Consider the following 16,751-nt stretch of genomic DNA (forward strand, 5'->3'; position numbering starts at 1 on the left):
TACGTTGAAAAGGAACAAGGTATGAATGAAATCGATTTTGGAATGGAATGAGATTGGGAATGAAATGCTTGTTTTATTCCATTGCAACATTCAAAAAAACGAGTAATGCAACATGTACAAAAAAATTTGTATATCATTTGTATATACAAAAATTTCATTTATTAAAATCCCATGATATATCAAATTCAACGAAAACGAGGATGTCACAGTCTCCCGAGTGTTGCAAACAGCACTCATGCCCGGTCGTCGGATTCAGATCGAGTAGCTTAGCTCGACTTAAATGCAAGTAAACACTCTACCAAGATACATCACGCAGTGGCCATCAGTAGCAGAGGTGTACTCTACAGTCCCCAGGCGTATGCTTGTGTTATTTTTATTTTAATGAAGGTAAGGGGTTTCATTTCATTTACATCGTAAAAGGCCATTTCAGACGGATTTTGCCAAGATCTGTTACAAAAAATTGGACTCGAATCCACCCCAAAACCCGTGGTCTAATCCAAGTTTTATCCGCTATCCATCGTACATGTTTCAATTACCTTAGCCCGCCGGAACTGCTTTTTAAAGAAGCAGCTCCAGACTCCCTCCGCATAATGTGAGGTCCGATTCATCGTCATCCTTAATTAAGAAAAACAGATGCTGTAAAGTAAAATTCAAGCATGCCCCAGTTAGAAGAAACATTAAAGCAAAATTATGGTCTTCAAAATTTCCTCGACGTCAAATCCAATCCAAGTATGAAAAAACCACATCTTAATAAATGTACTCTTATACACTGTCATACAAAACCTAACAAAGGAAAAAACAAGTGATCTAGCAATGGATGGCAGTGCATGTTCTCTCTTCGAGTTCCCTAATTTAGGGGGGACAACTGAAATCGTCAATGCCATCTGACTTCCTAATTGTCACGCCTTGTGTTCCTTCGCCGAGGAGCTGCGGCTGCAGAGGCATCGTCATCGTTCTGCTCATCCTTCTCCTCTGAGGTCCCTTGGTCATTTGAAGTTTCAGCAGCATCAGTTTTCTCAGCTTCTGTACTTGCTTTAGCCTAAATTCAACGATCAATCCATACACGAGAGGAACATTATCAGTAATTGGTAAATAATAAAAACAGATGAGAAGCTAAATATATTATTAGTTGCATCGACCCACCGGCTTCTTTCCACCAAAGATGAGTTTCAACAGAACTGTGAAGATGATGACAATAACGGAGACGAGGATTCCAATCGTGAGGTTTGGTTGTTTCTCAGCCTTCTCAAGCAGGTCCTGCATGGTTAAGAGCCGGACTTAGAAATCTGATATCTGCAAGAGGGTTAGAGGGGGAACTAAAACCCGGAAAATTGGATAACTTACCAATACTTTGACTTTGTGCTCACCCAAGAAGGGAAGGTCTGCAGCTTTGTAAAGGTAATCAAATACAATTTTCTGAAACAATTTACCAGTAGAATGCTCAGTTTAACACCAGTTATAGGAGAAAGAAAATAGTTAAAAGGTAGGAAAAGTCGGTGAAAATTCATGTTTACCTGCACTCCCTTAAGCCCATCTGAACTAGGTTCCTCAGCCTTTTGTTTCTCTTTCTCTACATCAAATTTGGGTTTCCATGCTTTTTCTCGGTACACTTGTGCAACTTTTTCATCAGAGGCTATGAGAATATTGTCGAACAATATACCATCTTGCATTGTCCAGATCTCAATCCCAATTGCTGCAATTGGATCGAAGTTTGGTTTCTCCACTTCAAAGTACTCCGGGTTTCCAATTAGCTGAGCCTTCCAAATACCCTTGTAGTTAGGGTTCTCAATTAGTGGAGGCTGCCATTTTCCTTTGTACGCAGGATTCGTCTTCATCGGCTTCTTCCACTCCCCACATCCAGGAGCCTCTGAACACTTGGGGTTGTCAATTTTTGGTGCCTCCCATTCACCATCCTCTTCATCATCCCAATCTTCTGGTTTTGTAGCTTCAGGATCATCAACCTCCTCGGGTTCATCATCCAACCAACCTTCAGGCTTCTCAGCTTCTTCATCTTCAATTTCCATTGGAGCATCCTCATCCCAGTCCTCGGGCTTAGTGGCTTCTGGATCTGGGATTTTCGCCCTCTCATCCCAATCCTCGGGTTTCCTGTCATCGGGATCTGGGATAGTCTTTGGTGGGATAAGTGCTGGTTCAAAGTCTTCTTCAGAAAGGAAGTTAGCTTTCTTCTTTTCTTCGCCATCAATCAAGATTCTCAGCTCATTATCTGGTTTCAAGATGGCAGTGTAAACATGGGTCAATTTGTCTGATGGAACTGATGGCGGATACTTGAGATGATGTTCAACGTATTTTCCAGTCTTGGGGTTTTCATGCTTCAAAATGAAGTGAACCTTGTTAGTGGCTCCACATTTGTCAGGACCAAACATTATTGTGTACGGTGATTCATTGTCAAAATTCTTGGGAATCCATGCAGCATCCTGAGGGCGCAGGTATTTGATATAAGCACCTCCACATTCGAGGCCTTCCTGGAGGCGGACCTCAAACTGAAGTACAACTGTTTCATCCTTGAGTTCAACAGATTCTTCAAGAACTTTAACTATGGCATGTTTCTTTGCCTTCTCGCTCACAAGAAGCCCATAATCATCGTGTCCCTCGCTCTTAGAATGTTTCCACACACCTGAGAACATATCAAACACGTGCAAAAAGGAACATGATAAAAATCCCTATGTTTACCTCTAAAATAAATTTGAGCAAATGACATTATTAATAACTGGAAATCCATCCATTTTCAAAAAAATAACCGTTTAGACAATCAAAACACAAAGCTTGGTAGGCCAAAAATAAGGGTATAAAGAAAAACCCTGAAGATGACTTCAACACCACAATTTAAACTCAAAAACAAAATGTGCCACCCGTAGAAGTGAACAGTGATTAGGCTTAACAATTAGCCAGATAAGTTCGCCTAGAGTAGGCAGAACAACAAAAAGCATAATTTGTATTGAAAACAGGATATTTGAACAGAGGTATCAAATTACCAAAACCCAGTGAATGTGATTTTAGAGTTCCAACTGTTCAAGTTTCATATTTTACTGTGATTCTATTTTAATAATATAAATATAAATTTAAAAACAACTCTTTTTATTCAGGTCATTAATTTTTTAAGTTTCTGTGTCCATCCATTGTCAGCTGTGGAAACACAAACATATGTTCAACCAACATTGCAAAACTAGCTTTCATTTCCCCAGCCCTCTACGAAAATTCTGAATAGTTTACAACTTTAAACAGCTAATATAAACAGCCCTTAACAATCTTTTTCCTAAAGCTAGCACTTTCGCAAGGAGACAACAAATCAACCCCTATCGTTAATTTTACCAACTGCAGACTAATAAACCAACGACAATCCATGTCTAAATCAGACAAGGCAAACTACCAAACATACACAAAGACAGGCAAATTTCCATAGCGCAAAAGCGACTGAATATATAATATGCGCGTCAATCTCCGTACGCAAACACAAATTTGAACCAAATAAAGCAAAACAAAACCAATCATCGAACTAATCTAACAATAGCAGATCCGATGAACTCTTACCATTGTATTCCTCCTTCTCAGAAACCACCCATCTCCCCTCGAATTTCTGATCGAAGGACTCGTAGAATTTCTGCAAAACCCATCGAACTCATGAGTTGAAACAGATCCAACAAAACAGAAACCTATACAAAACAACAGCAGAAACAAAAACATAACAAGCATTTAAAATTTACGCCAAAACCCACCACATCATCAGAAGCGCGGAGCTGGGAGACGAAGCACCCGATCGACAACAGCAACAAACATTGCATTATACAAATCTTCCGCTTCCGATCCTCCATTGCACGAGCAAAGATCTGACACCGATCAGAAGGATTGGAAATCTGCTAAACAAAGATAAAATTTTCCTCGGTGGATCTAGTGGCGAAGCGAGCTGAAAAATCTTCGAAAGAGTGAAAAATGGTAACGAAATGGAGTGAATTTATGTGTGATTATATAGATCTGGTCACCAAATGGAGTCGCGTAATTTCGACCAATGATATTTTCTTGCCACGCGAAGTGGACCAATAAAAACCGGCCACGTCTCACGTTTTACGTGGAATAAAATTTGGTTGCTCCAGTCGCCGGATCTCGGGTACACCCGTTGATATTTATTATTATTGATTAATATGAATAATATGATATATTATAGTAATTTTTTTTAATTATAATGTTATCTTTCCTTACCTGTTGGTTAAAGCATGCATAATCAAGTGAATTGTAATAGGTAATATTGGTTAAAGCAGTAAATTGTAATAGGAAACACATATTCTTCTTATAGGATGTTAAGATGATCGATCTCATGATCACTAATTAAAAATATTCATTTGATAGGACATTACGTGATAATTTTTATTGTGATTATTTGTAGATGTTATGATTACTTCTATATTACATAAAATTACGATGATGAAATGAAACAATCTTATACGTCAAGTAAATCATAATAAGTTATATTATATTTATTGTTGATTTTCTTGTTTAAAAACGCATGCAAGGTAAATTTGAAAGAAAAAAACATTATATCCTATTCGTCCGATAATATGTTGATATTTTAAGTAAAAATTCGTTAGTTAAATATTCACTACTCATTGCATCAACTGAGACATCTTTTGATTGAGAAATATTATACATTTATACTATAATATAAAATATTAAACTATTTATATTAATGATTTTGGTGTGTTGTGTAACATTATCAATTTTTCTAATTTTTTAAAGATTTTTTAAATCCATAGATCCGGTATTCTTGTTAAAAACAGTTAAGAAATTACAGTTGCAAAATTTTTAAAAATTTATACTAATAAGTTATTTTGAAAATTGTTATTAAAATTAGGGGTGGCAAATTTTACATAAATCCCGACCCATCCCGAATCTCGATCCGTTCTCGTCCCGAATTTTTTCCGTCCCAAACTTTTTTCGACCCGAGTGGTCGGGATTTTTTTCGATCCGATCAATTTTGGGATCGGGATAGGCAACTATTTCCGACGAGATTTCCGACCCGATTCGAATATAAAAATAATATTTTTTAATTAAAAAAATAATTTTTTTAAATTTTATGTTTTAATATTAATGTTTTATAATTATATATCATATAATTTTTTTATATTTATCTTTTTTAATAATAACATTGAGTTATAAATTTTTATTTTGTTTTTTTTATTATTATGAATAATTATAAGTTTTTTTTATTAATCAAGTAGTTGTTTTAGTTTATTTGTAATGCACTAAAAAATGTTTTAGTTTTTTAATGGTTATATATAAAGAAATTTTAATTTATTTGTATTGTATTAAGAAATTGTTTGATTTTTTCATAATTTTTTTTAAAAAAAATATTTACATATATTTTTTTTAAAAAATATATAATTCGGGATTACCCTCTCCCGATCCAACGGGATCCCGACCAAACTGAAAGGAATATTTTATTCCTTAAAATCATCCTAATTGAAAAAGATTTTATTTAATATCTTTTGTCTTTCTTGGACATGAAGTAATTTTATATAAATTATTTATTTTCTTGAATAACTTGATTTGAGATATGATTAAGTTTATCATAATATTTATTATCTTAACTCTAATGATTTAATTTCATAATTACGTAGATTTGACTTGATCAAAAAGGAACAAGATCTAGAGAATCCTATGTCTACAAGGAAACATCTACAAGGAAGGATTCAAGTCTATATATTGAAGAGAGACAAATCAATTGAAAAGACGGATACATAGAGAGATCGTGAGATTTTTACAGAGAGCTTCATATACGTACGAGAGAACTGAAGATCTTCTGAAGACTCATCTCGGTTGTGATTGCTTGAAGCCGTGAAGAGCACTCGAAGATTGTTGATTAAAGAGTGTCTTCGTCTCACGTGTTTTGGCTTCAAGTTTTTCTTCAAGTTTTTCTCCTTACTTCGTTTTTATTATTTTATTTCACATAGAATTTTTAGGAGAACTTTTACTCTTTATTTTCTCACTTGTTTTGAGAAATTGAATTTTACAATAATCACTAGTGTTAGGGTTTGTAAAACTCTTTAAAATTTTTCTAGTGAAGTTTTGCCCTGAGGCATTGCAAGAGTATTTTATACTTTTGCTTAAATCATTTGAGACTATTTATTTGGTGGTTTGTTTATTTTATTTACGCTTTAATTATATTCCGCTGCAAATTACTCAAGGTGTTATAGTAGGTATTGTCAACACCTCAAACTGTTTATGTGCAACCTCAATTCCCTTACACAAACATTCGGGTCCCGACACTTCTCGGGTGCGGAATCGAAAAAAAAATATCTCAATTTCTATCAGGACGAAAATCGGATAATGAGGTTACAGGACGGATCCCGACCCGATTCCACCCCTAATTAAAATGGAGATTGGGGGTAAGCTCTAATATTATGTTTCGAGATGATTCTCTTGAATAAATAATTTTTTAGTATTTAATATTTTTATCCACCAACTTTTTGTATAACTTTATTGGATCTCACCTATCTTATTTTAAAAACTTTTCTCTCTAACCTTTTCTCAACTAACTAATCTTATAGAAATTTCTCTCTTTTAACCTCTATTTTCTCAACTAACTTCTCCAAATCTTTAGCTAAAATAGGGTAAATTTAATCTTATTTCGCATAACTTATAACTACTACAAAAAACATGTACTATTACATCGTAATATATACTTTTAAGATATTAAAATCTATAATGTTTTAAGTACAAACTTAATTTAATGATATTAAAATAACCAACTAAAAAAATCGATTTCAAATTGAGTATATATTTTATTCCACATATGTCACATCTACATGTACAATATTTGTCAAGAAGCCCATTGAAATGCTTAAAAAAAAACAAAAGGCAGCCCCAGTGAAGTTAACAGCCCAGTGTATAGCGGAAGACCAAATGGATCAACACTTCAACAGGGCCTATAATCTATTCCAACACCTTCCAATTACTCCCCACGCATGGGCCTGCAACATTTATAAAAAACACAAGCTTTTCAGGCCCAAACAATCAACCTCGTACAAAAATAAAAACAAAATTAAAGCAATTTCAGATTGAAAATTTCAATATATTCAATAGTCATTGCGGATTTGAAGAAGTGTCAAATGTGTTAGATAGTCGGGGTTAAGCCACCACATCATACTAAATGCTCCATCCTCTCTATTAGATAGTCCTATTTTTTTTTTCGATTATATAGTTTTATTTTTTTCTACACAAATTAAGCAAAATTATTAGAAAAACAAATTACAAACTTTCTATTTTATAGTTATTTAAAGTATTCAGAAATTGCACAATTTTCAAAATATAATTAATAAAAATATATTATTAAAGATTATATAGTCTTATTTTTTTTCTACACAAATTAAGCAAAATTATTAGAAAAACAAATTACAAACTTTCTATTTTATAGTTATTTAAAGTATTCAAATTATTAAATATAATATATAATATATGTGAAAAAAAACGTAAAGACGAATAATGAAAAATAATGAAATAAGTGAGATGGTTGGCCACCACATCCCACATCCCACCTCCTAATTATAAGTAGTGACGGGCTATGGGCCAACCCAACAAAACAAGCTGATTTACATGTAATTATCTAAGTTCGCTCGTTCCGTCAACTAAAATAGATGGATGGATGGTATTTTCTCAACCTACCTTTTAGGCATGTCTCTGTCTGTCTGCCCCGTCTACAATGGATTGCGATGAATTACGTACAAACCCGTCCTCCTAAAGTGTTAACACACCTAGGGGTGGTTCGGTACGATATACCGCATACCATACCGAATACTACATATCGTACCGAAAATTTCGATATCGAAATTTACGATACCGATATCGTACCGAAATTTCGGTATACCGACACATTTTGGTATGACATAAATCCATACCGATACCGTACTGAATATCGAAATTCGATACGATATCGATATGATACCGTGTATACCGATTTTTTATACTGTTTTTTTTTTTTAAAAAAAATATCGGTATACATGGTATCATACCGATACCGTGTATATCGATTTTTTTTCAATATACCGAAATACCAAAAATTCGAAAATCTTATACCGTTACCGATACCGAAAATTTTGATATTTTCGGTTTTTTTTCGGTACGATAAAAACAGTACGACGGTATTTCGATATTTTTTGCCGGCCCTAAACACATCTATGTGGATTTCAATTGCAAGTTCAGCTCCTTTCCTCTTAACTCCCAAATTTTAAATTCGGAATCCCGAACGGCTCATACTTCTTTAATTCACTTCAAGATCCAAATTTCAGACAAAGTATTCGAATTCAGCTCCTAGTTTACAATTCACATCTTCATACGAAGTCAAAATCTCAAATTTCAAATAAGATCCCAATCTCAAGACCGCGAGACGATGGTTTAACATTCTCATCGACTTTGTCTCATATTCAATATTATATATTTCCAAATGTTTTAATAACAATTCTTTGTCTAAACTGTAAATGATTTAGAAACATTCTCTCTCGTCCCAAAAAAAAAATCAATTCCATCCCTTATTAGCTTATTTGCATTTATATATAATAATAAAATCAATTCCGTCCCTTAATTGAATTATCCAACTTCCTCCGTCCCAAATATATTGGTCCTGTCTCCAACACCGACATAAAACTTACAACAATGTTTAGATCGATAGGTGCTAATTAGCACGTACCTGGCCAAAACATCGCCTCCGATGGGATTCGATATGGTCTCCGGGCGACCGGAGCCCTGGATATGGGCCACCTTCCTGAAAAACGACTGCTTCACGAACTTCTCGGCAGCCTCCGCCACGTTCTCCGGATCCGTCACCTCCGGCACCGTCTCCCGCCTCGACTTCCTCACGGACACGTTGGGAGCACGCCCCAGCTGATGCAGCGCCGTGTACGCCGCGAAACTCGCGGACAAAGTTATCATCCCCAGAGCCACGCACACCGGGAAAAAATCACCCTTTGGCAACCTTCTCATGCATACATATAATACCGTATATTAAAAAAAAAAAAAATACTTTCAAGAATTCACTGATAGATGTATATGTGTGTGTGTATATATTATATTTGATGATCGTACGTACTTGGATTTGATGAATCCCGGAGAAGGCTGTGCCAAATGGGGAGAATCAATAGAAAATGCTTTCAGTTTCGGGGAAGTGGAAGTGGCGAAACTCGACCTCCCTCGTAGCTCATTCGACATCAATTTCCAGTATGCCTGTAAGAAATTAAAAGGAAGTGAACTTGTATATACATCATTATATTCTTCCAAAGTTGAATGAAAGAAAAATGAAATTAAAGTGCAAGAAACTAAGGTATTGTTTTGAAGAGCTTGTTAGAAGCACGTTTCAATTTTTTTGTTAATAAAAATTGAAAATTTTAAAAATTTTGTTAACGAACTGGTACTTACAGCAGTTCGATATGCCATGATCGATCTTTCCAATATTTGGGGAAGATTGGAGGGCGATTTTATATAGTTGAAACTTTAGCTTGCAGGAGAGGGGTGTAATAATGGAGGATTGGAGATCATGCTGAGAAAAGGATAGGTGTCAAAAAGCTATGAGGACAGCGTTATTATGGAACACTCTTGAAGCCACACATACGTTCTCACATATTCTAACCTCCTTTAACCTTCTCTTTAATTTTTTTATTTTTATTTTTACTTTTTCTTGAAAACATAAAAAAATTCTTATAATCATGTAGAAGTTGTGTATGTGTAGTTTTTATACATTATTATATTATTATATTTTATTTATGAAGTGAAAATTCGTAATCGTTATTTTTGGTGTGTATTAGGTAAATTTTCGTACTAATGTAATAGTTTGTAAATTACGTTAGCTAGGTAAACCACACTAGGCAAGCCCCGTGTGACAGGCTATATAGTCCAAGAAGGTGTTGGTAGGGAAAATCGAACTCCCGACCTTTGGTCAATAGTTCACCTACTCCATCAACTTAAACACCCCTTTAAAACCTTTTTTTCTATACTCTTATAAGAATTTAGGGATGTTTTATAAGATGACATGGTTTTTTTCTATGGTCAAGTCGATATATTTTTATGTTGGTATCATATGAATTAAATAAGACAGTATCAATGTTAAATAAGTAACATTCAATAAATTCGGTGATTTTTGGATAAAAAAATATTTTTTTTTCAAAAAACAAACCATTACTAAAGTCTAAATGAAAACTTCTTTCAAAAAAAAAAAAAGTCTAAATGAAATCTAAGTTTTACAAGTGACAAAACTAAAACAGACTAAAATCGTAATTTTTTTATTTAAAAAAAAAGGCCGAAATCAGTATATTAATTTTTTCTTGTATGTATAAAAATAAAAACACACTAAATAGGTTAATAAATTATCTTTAGTGCCATGACTTCTCCTCTTGGAGGCATTTGAATCGAACTAATTTTAAGAATGTCGAGAACAGTTAATCTTGAACATACTACAAAATCTCCTGTTTTTTTCTTTGAGCTTTACCCATACAAACTTGATGCATTGTTCAACTATTTTGTTCCATATTTCTAATACACACATACCATCACAGGAAAATTCAACAGTATATTATTAATATAGCAAAAATTTGACAATTCCGTGGGTTTGGTATTCGTTGTGCACATATATACCTGTGGCAAAAGTTTACAACAATCACCTAGTATCACTCAACATAGAGGCACATTGTGAAACATCCTTAAGTCTCTCGACTAGTTAGCAAGTCAATCCCTTGTAGATAACTCCCAAGTATGGGTAGTTATCTCAAGCAAGAATCAAAATCTAGAGTATAATCCCAAGAATGACTGATCGCCAGTTTTACAAAATAAATTTTATTTTATCGTCATCATCGACTCCGTTTTCGCCGCTGTCTAGCCACCTAATCAAGATCCAGGCTCTTCTTCATGGCTTCGTAAACCAGATATGTGATGCTGGCTGATGGTATGACCTTGAGAAGATTCGGAAAAAGACCTTTGTAGAAGCCCCAGAAACCTTCAACCCGATATGTTTTCAAGAATACGCCAGACATGGTATTGTCGGCCGCGCCTTTGCTGGCACGATAAGCTTGCATTCTGGAAAATAATTTATCAAACAAGGTATGTTTTTTTATGCATTTCTCGCCTATGGACAAATGGGGTGATGGTTTGTGTGCATTACCTTGTTCTTACAACCTGTAGTGGGTAAACGCAGGTTGCTCCAAGGGCTCCTGAAATTGTCCCACAACTGAGTTGCACAAGAGGGCCAGGTTCTGCATGATATTTAAATTTTTAACCATTTCAGTAATCGTGATGCATCTGAGGAAACAAAGATTTAACGCGGTATAATCAACTAGAAAAGAAGTGGCTAGCAACATACCACCATCCTGAAGAATATATTTTCTGGACATGTCTTTCAAGGTCTCATAGGCAGCTAAGTCGATTCCTGCATAAGGAATAATTCCAAGAAGAGACGGGATCAATCCTCTATACAAGGCTCGAGGTCCCTCCTGAATCCAAATATCTTTTGATAATTTCGCAATATTTGGAACAGTCCCACTTTCACAAACAAAAGTTTGTAACCGTGTTTTGACGAGATCCATTGGGTAGATGGACGTTTGTGCCACAGCTCCAGCCAACCCACCAGCAACAAGTCGACCTGCAGTTCCTACGTCCCCGTTTGCATCTCCAATGAAGGTCTTCAACTTTTCGTATGTGTAAAACTTGATGGCACTTTCAGGTGCAACCTTCAAAACATTTAACCCATTACCCCGGAAAAAACCTAAAAGGCCACCTTCCTTCCATATGTTTTGAACTGCAGGAACGATTGAAGCACGTGTAGTTTGAACTTGTAAAACAACCTTAAGGCGATCAAGTGGTGCCGTTGCGGTACGAGAAGTGGCTCCAGCTACCCCTCCCGCAATTAAATACTTGGTGGCATCAACATGCTTGCTGATGCCTTCAGGAATTACAGCATGTTCACCAATATCTACAAGATACACCCTTTCAAAGTATCGATATATGTTTTCTATGGTAGCTTCGTGTGGATAAAGCAGAAGAAAATCTCTCCATTCTTCGAAAGTTATAATTCCATTATTGTCCTTGTCAACGTGCTCAACAAAACTTGCAAGTTCATCATCATCAAGTTCTATCCCTGCAAAAACAAGCTGCCATGGCTTATAAGATGAAAACAATCCAAAAATATTCAAGAAATCAGAACTACAAAAGAATTCATCAAAGAGCTGAAACAAGACATCTCACAAGCATTAAGAAAATTCTCAACTTCAAATGCTAATCAAGCAAGAAATCAATAACAACAAAATTACTGAGTAAAAACAGCATTAACCAATAAACAGCCATCCATGAGATATGGACTAACTTTATCATTCAAAGACTAGTACAGGGAATATAATAATTAGTTTAAAAAGGTCAAAGTATAAACATATGAAGGAGATATTAATCACTTGTTATAACTGCATTACAAGGTTCCCTACTTAACAATGGGAAAAAATTAAGAACCATTCTATGTGATATATAGATGAGCATAATTATTAAAAGCCCATAATGCAGGCACCTAGGCTCAAAGCTCAGCCCTTGCACCTCCATACAATCCAATGACAGACCTCAACCATAAAGCTGAAGCCATGGCGCTCTTTTAAGACTCAAGAGCGCCTTATTTGTAAGCTTAGCAAATCCGAAATGGAATGCAAGATAAAGTCTATTCATATACGCTAATAGACTAAAGATTTAATTTTAATGGTGTTTTGCTAAAGTTTACTTGATAAAATTCTTACAAATAATAGATTCTATAAAATTATTCCTTTTAGCACTCCGCTTCAATATGCGGCACGTCTTGCCTTGAACTTTGCACCTAAACTCTGCGATATCTATGATCCTTAATGCGACTCACGCTTCCAATACATGTGTAAAAAAGACAACAAGAGCACAGACAGCATGTGAATTCTGCCAGAAAGCAAGAAAAAAAAATGGAAAGGAACAAGGCATCCGATGACATGTACTCCCATCAAACGCAGGGGAAAGAAAAAGGTATTGAAATGTAGTGTCTTACCTGGATTTGAGAGAAAAGAAAGAAATATAATATGCGCAAATGCAGACTATTAATCCTATCTAATAGTTCGTGATAGAGGCTTGTTTCATTATTGACGCCACAAGTCCACCATAAGAAAAGTGTTTCAACAAATCTATGGTGCCAAGCTCCCAAACCAGGACGAGGAGGATTCTGGTCAGCACAACATAAATTAGACCATTGGGAAAAGAAAAAAAAAAAAAAGAAGCCAAATCTGCATCAGCGCACTAACAATATGTCTAAATTAGTGAACAAGACAAAAAGCTAGCATATTATAAATTTATAACCCAAGATCATCTTGAGTTAGCAATGTCTATGATGTTGAAGTGGCATTGTGCAAGCAGTAGAACTTCATAATTGCTATAATAGAACACATGCCTCTGCTTCTATGACTGACATTTTTACACAAAGATCGCATTAAGGATCAATGCGTATATTCAACAAAGAGAATAGCTGAATATGGATACGCCAATCACTCAGGAAAACCACTCAGATCACTTCTAACGAAGAGACCTTTCAAGAAGTAATGTCAGCAAGTTCATACTTTTACATGCCGTTATAAAATAATTTCACTCTTTACTGTTCTATATCTAAATCACAAACCAGGAGATACAAATTTTCAAATGCAATCAATCATATTCAGTACATAAAAAAAGGTGCAAAAAACCACAATAGAGACAATATATTTACCAGCCTTGACTAGAGCGTCCCACAACTCCTCAGGTAGAATACATCCATTGTGCTCCACATCAATCGCCTGAAAAATCCTGTACAATTCCAGCTCCTTATCATCCATATACTTTCTAAACTCCTGATAATCGACCCTCCCATCCTGATTCGCGTCGCAGACCTCGATCAGCTCCTTGGCGAACTTGTAATCCGCCGGGATTTGCATTGCCGAGAGCCCCTTCTCGATTTGGGCATAATCCAAATACCCCACATTATTGGTGTCGAAGAAACCGAACAAAGTCCGGATTCTCGAGTCCCGCTCCTCCTTGGTCTCCCTCAAGGCGGACAGCACATGATCCAGCGACACGGGCCCGGGTTTCGCGACCGGGTTGCAGGGTCCGCGGCGGTTTTTCTGGTCCTTCTGCCCCGTATCCATAGTTGCTGCAGCTGATTCCTGTGAATTCGCATTCCTCGACACTACCCCAGACATAAATGATCTCTACAAAAAGGAACTGGCACAGAGGTAACAAAATCAAGGGATTTTTCCTCACTGCATGCTTCAAGAAAATTTGGTGTTCTTCAGATCTGTGGAGCGAGCTGTGTTGCCTGCGTGATGTGTGTGTTAAAGTGAAGATTGGGTTTGATAATGGAGAAGGAAAGGAGAATATTTGGAGAGGATCTTCTTGAAGGAAGACCCGAGAAAGTGACCCGGATTGCTATTTGGAGCTCCGTTTTTATGGAGAGGCGAATGGTATCAGAAGTCATAACAAGCGTGGCTATTACGTGGACACTTTGAATTCTCAAATATATATTTTTATATTATATTACGTGAAATCAAACATAATAATAACTTTCGGTGACACGTTCATTTTTCGTAACATATTATTATTTTCCGATATTACGTTAATATTTCGACAAAAAAAATATTAAAAGAGAAAATAGATAGAGCTTAGTGGATCGTGGCTGTAAATTGTCGATAATATAATCAAAACTAAAAATAGGCAATAGCATATATAAGCTAAAAATATAATTTTCCATATTACTCTATATTATATTCTTATTTCACCCTTTTCCGAGTATATAAGATTTGATCTTATATTATATAATTAGCATAATTTTAATAAATTGGGTTTAAAAATAATTTTCTATAAGCTTCTAGTGGTAAAAGTCTTGGCCTCCAAAATAAAGCTTTTGGGGGTTCAAACACGTTTGAAAAAATGGGTATCGAACCTGATCAGTCTTGCTTTTTCTTTTCAGCTTTTTTTTCCCCTTTTTTTTTTACAATTTTTTTTTTCCATGACGTTAATGTGTTTAGTATCGTATACAAATCTTGTGCCTAATATTACTATTATGTGGGGATATTAGATACATGAGTCATGAAATGACATTTCAGTTCCTTTTCTATTTATACACACATATATAATTATATATATATATATGCATATATATCACAATAATGATTAATGAGTAATAAAATGGTAAGAAAAAGACATGTAAAGAAAAGTATTTCCCCCAAACATTTATATATATATATACAAATACATGTTATTATTTGCTAAATCATGCAAATTTTTAAAAAGAGTGTTTCATGCTACTTTTCTGGTAGTACCCAAAAAAGTAGATTTAATTGCCATTTTTCACTTAAAATATTCATACGAACATTTCGTTGGGAAAAAACAATCTCATCTGAAGAGCTCAAATGATCTCATACTTTTACGCTATAATAATAATAATAATAATAATAATAATAATAATAATAATAATAATATTGACAACAAATCTTTTATGACATATTTAGCATTTTCTTACAGAAATTCTTTTTAAAAATAAAATATTACGCTTTCCACTATCGAGCATCTATTTTAAATTTCATACATTGCACGTCATCAACTTAGTAAACATCAAACATAAAAAATAAAAATAAAAAATTTGGATCCAATAATTAATATGCGTGTGTGTCATTTGCTCTTTCACAATTGAGGAGGTGGTGGCAATTGAACAACACGTGTACTTTTATTAAATTATTATCAGGCATTCCCTTAGAGACCTCACACTAGTCGATGTGACAAGCCTTTCCAATAATTATTATAAGAACTTCTCAAACAAAGAAAATTATTTCTTTATAATTAATTAGTTGAAAAAAAATTAAAACCCATTTAAATACTGGTTGATATTTAACCATCTTTTATAATGTCACGTCTTGATTCGAGGATTTGGGAAAGAGAGCAATAATCTTTTGGGATGAGTTCATGCTTTCCTTCGGGTAACCTATTCGTTAGGCAATTGGACGGTGCAGATTAATTGATTTGATATATAAATTGATCTGCTACCATTGATGTTGGCAGATGGGCAATATCCATTTATCAGCATCGACTCATCCAATCTTTTGAGTACATTGTTTTATTCACACATTTGTTTTTTTGGGATAAGTTCATATTGTCCTTCGGATAGCCTACCAAAAAGATTGAACGGTGAAAATCAATTGATTTAATCTGCAAATTGATCTGATGTTGACAGATGAACAGTATCTATCTGCCATCGACTCATCTAATCTTTTGAGTATATTGTTTTATTCAAAATTTCAAACTTTTGTTTCTTTAATGCATGCGGAAAGAGTCAAGGATGGAACAAAGGTCAATGGTTAATTATTTGCCTCAAAAAAAAATTGGAGCACATTTTACTCGCAAAATGGTCTCACTGTGTTAAAAATGAAAATGTGTACTTGATCTTAAATTAGTATGACTTATATCCTACAATAGTTGAAATACCGATATTTATGATTTATCATATTGTGTGCTAATATTAAATTAAAAATTAATAAAGATGTTTATTGCACATGCCGAGCGGGATATGACTTATGAGTAAATTATATTAATTATCAATGGTTTTGTAATCTTTACTATATAATAATAACAGATAACACGTAGAAAAATCATTTTTGGTAATTTTAATGAGTTTTCAAATATATTATTGATTATCTCTTTATAAAATAGTTAATTAGTCATTACTTTTGTTACTATCT

At 34.6% G+C, this 16,751-nt stretch overlaps 3 protein-coding genes across 3 annotated transcripts; all 3 read right to left on the reverse strand.

Moving 5' to 3' along the window:
* Positions 1 to 677: 677 nt before the first annotated feature.
* On the reverse strand, positions 678 to 3,958 carry LOC140860341 (calnexin homolog). Its single transcript, XM_073263315.1, has 6 exons — positions 3,735 to 3,958; positions 3,550 to 3,619; positions 1,515 to 2,635; positions 1,345 to 1,416; positions 1,144 to 1,257; positions 678 to 1,039 (listed from the first exon to the last, which is right to left on the reverse strand). Exons 1-6 carry the CDS (start codon positions 3,828 to 3,830, stop codon positions 893 to 895), a joined length of 1,620 nt encoding a protein of 539 aa, XP_073119416.1. The 5' UTR covers positions 3,831 to 3,958; the 3' UTR covers positions 678 to 892.
* Positions 3,959 to 6,743: 2,785 nt separating this feature from the next.
* Positions 6,744 to 9,535, reverse strand: LOC140867654 (uncharacterized). The gene is made up of 4 exons (XM_073272706.1): positions 9,421 to 9,535; positions 9,095 to 9,228; positions 8,696 to 8,980; positions 6,744 to 6,983 (listed from the first exon to the last, which is right to left on the reverse strand). Exons 1-4 carry the CDS (start codon positions 9,436 to 9,438, stop codon positions 6,965 to 6,967), a joined length of 456 nt encoding a protein of 151 aa, XP_073128807.1. The 5' UTR covers positions 9,439 to 9,535; the 3' UTR covers positions 6,744 to 6,964.
* Positions 9,536 to 10,547: 1,012 nt separating this feature from the next.
* LOC140862939 (calcium-dependent mitochondrial ATP-magnesium/phosphate carrier protein 2-like) lies at positions 10,548 to 14,451 on the reverse strand. Its single transcript, XM_073265969.1, has 4 exons — positions 13,751 to 14,451; positions 11,354 to 12,127; positions 11,156 to 11,246; positions 10,548 to 11,070 (listed from the first exon to the last, which is right to left on the reverse strand). The coding sequence occupies exons 1-4, from the start codon at positions 14,217 to 14,219 to the stop codon at positions 10,878 to 10,880; spliced, it is 1,527 nt and encodes a 508-aa protein (XP_073122070.1). The 5' UTR covers positions 14,220 to 14,451; the 3' UTR covers positions 10,548 to 10,877.
* Between the last annotated feature and the right edge of the window lie 2,300 nt (positions 14,452 to 16,751).

The sequence above is a fragment of the Henckelia pumila genome, chromosome 4 (assembly GCF_033568475.1).
Source record: "Henckelia pumila isolate YLH828 chromosome 4, ASM3356847v2, whole genome shotgun sequence".
In the NCBI taxonomy this organism is placed as follows: Eukaryota; Viridiplantae; Streptophyta; class Magnoliopsida; order Lamiales; family Gesneriaceae; genus Henckelia; species Henckelia pumila.

Excerpts from the sequence above, each read along its gene's own strand:
- LOC140860341 (XM_073263315.1), bottom strand. The coding sequence starts at position 3,830 with ATGGAGGATCGGAAGCGGAAGATTTGTATAATGCAATGTTTGTTGCTG. Across the intron at positions 2,636-3,549 it reads TGAGAAGGAGGAATACAATG|GTGTGTGGAAACATTCTAAG; the intron begins GTAAGAGTTCAT and ends ATATGTTCTCAG. Across the intron at positions 1,258-1,344 it reads AGCACAAAGTCAAAGTATTG|GACCTGCTTGAGAAGGCTGA; the intron begins GTAAGTTATCCA and ends TTAACCATGCAG.
- LOC140867654 (XM_073272706.1), bottom strand. Across the intron at positions 8,981-9,094 it reads CCGGGATTCATCAAATCCAA|GTTGCCAAAGGGTGATTTTT; the intron begins GTACGTACGATC and ends ATGCATGAGAAG.
- LOC140862939 (XM_073265969.1), bottom strand. The coding sequence starts at position 14,219 with ATGTCTGGGGTAGTGTCGAGGAATGCGAATTCACAGGAATCAGCTGCA. Across the intron at positions 12,128-13,750 it reads GGACGCTCTAGTCAAGGCTG|GGATAGAACTTGATGATGAT; the intron begins GTAAATATATTG and ends TTGTTTTTGCAG. Across the intron at positions 11,071-11,155 it reads CTACAGGTTGTAAGAACAAG|AATGCAAGCTTATCGTGCCA; the intron begins GTAATGCACACA and ends ATTATTTTCCAG.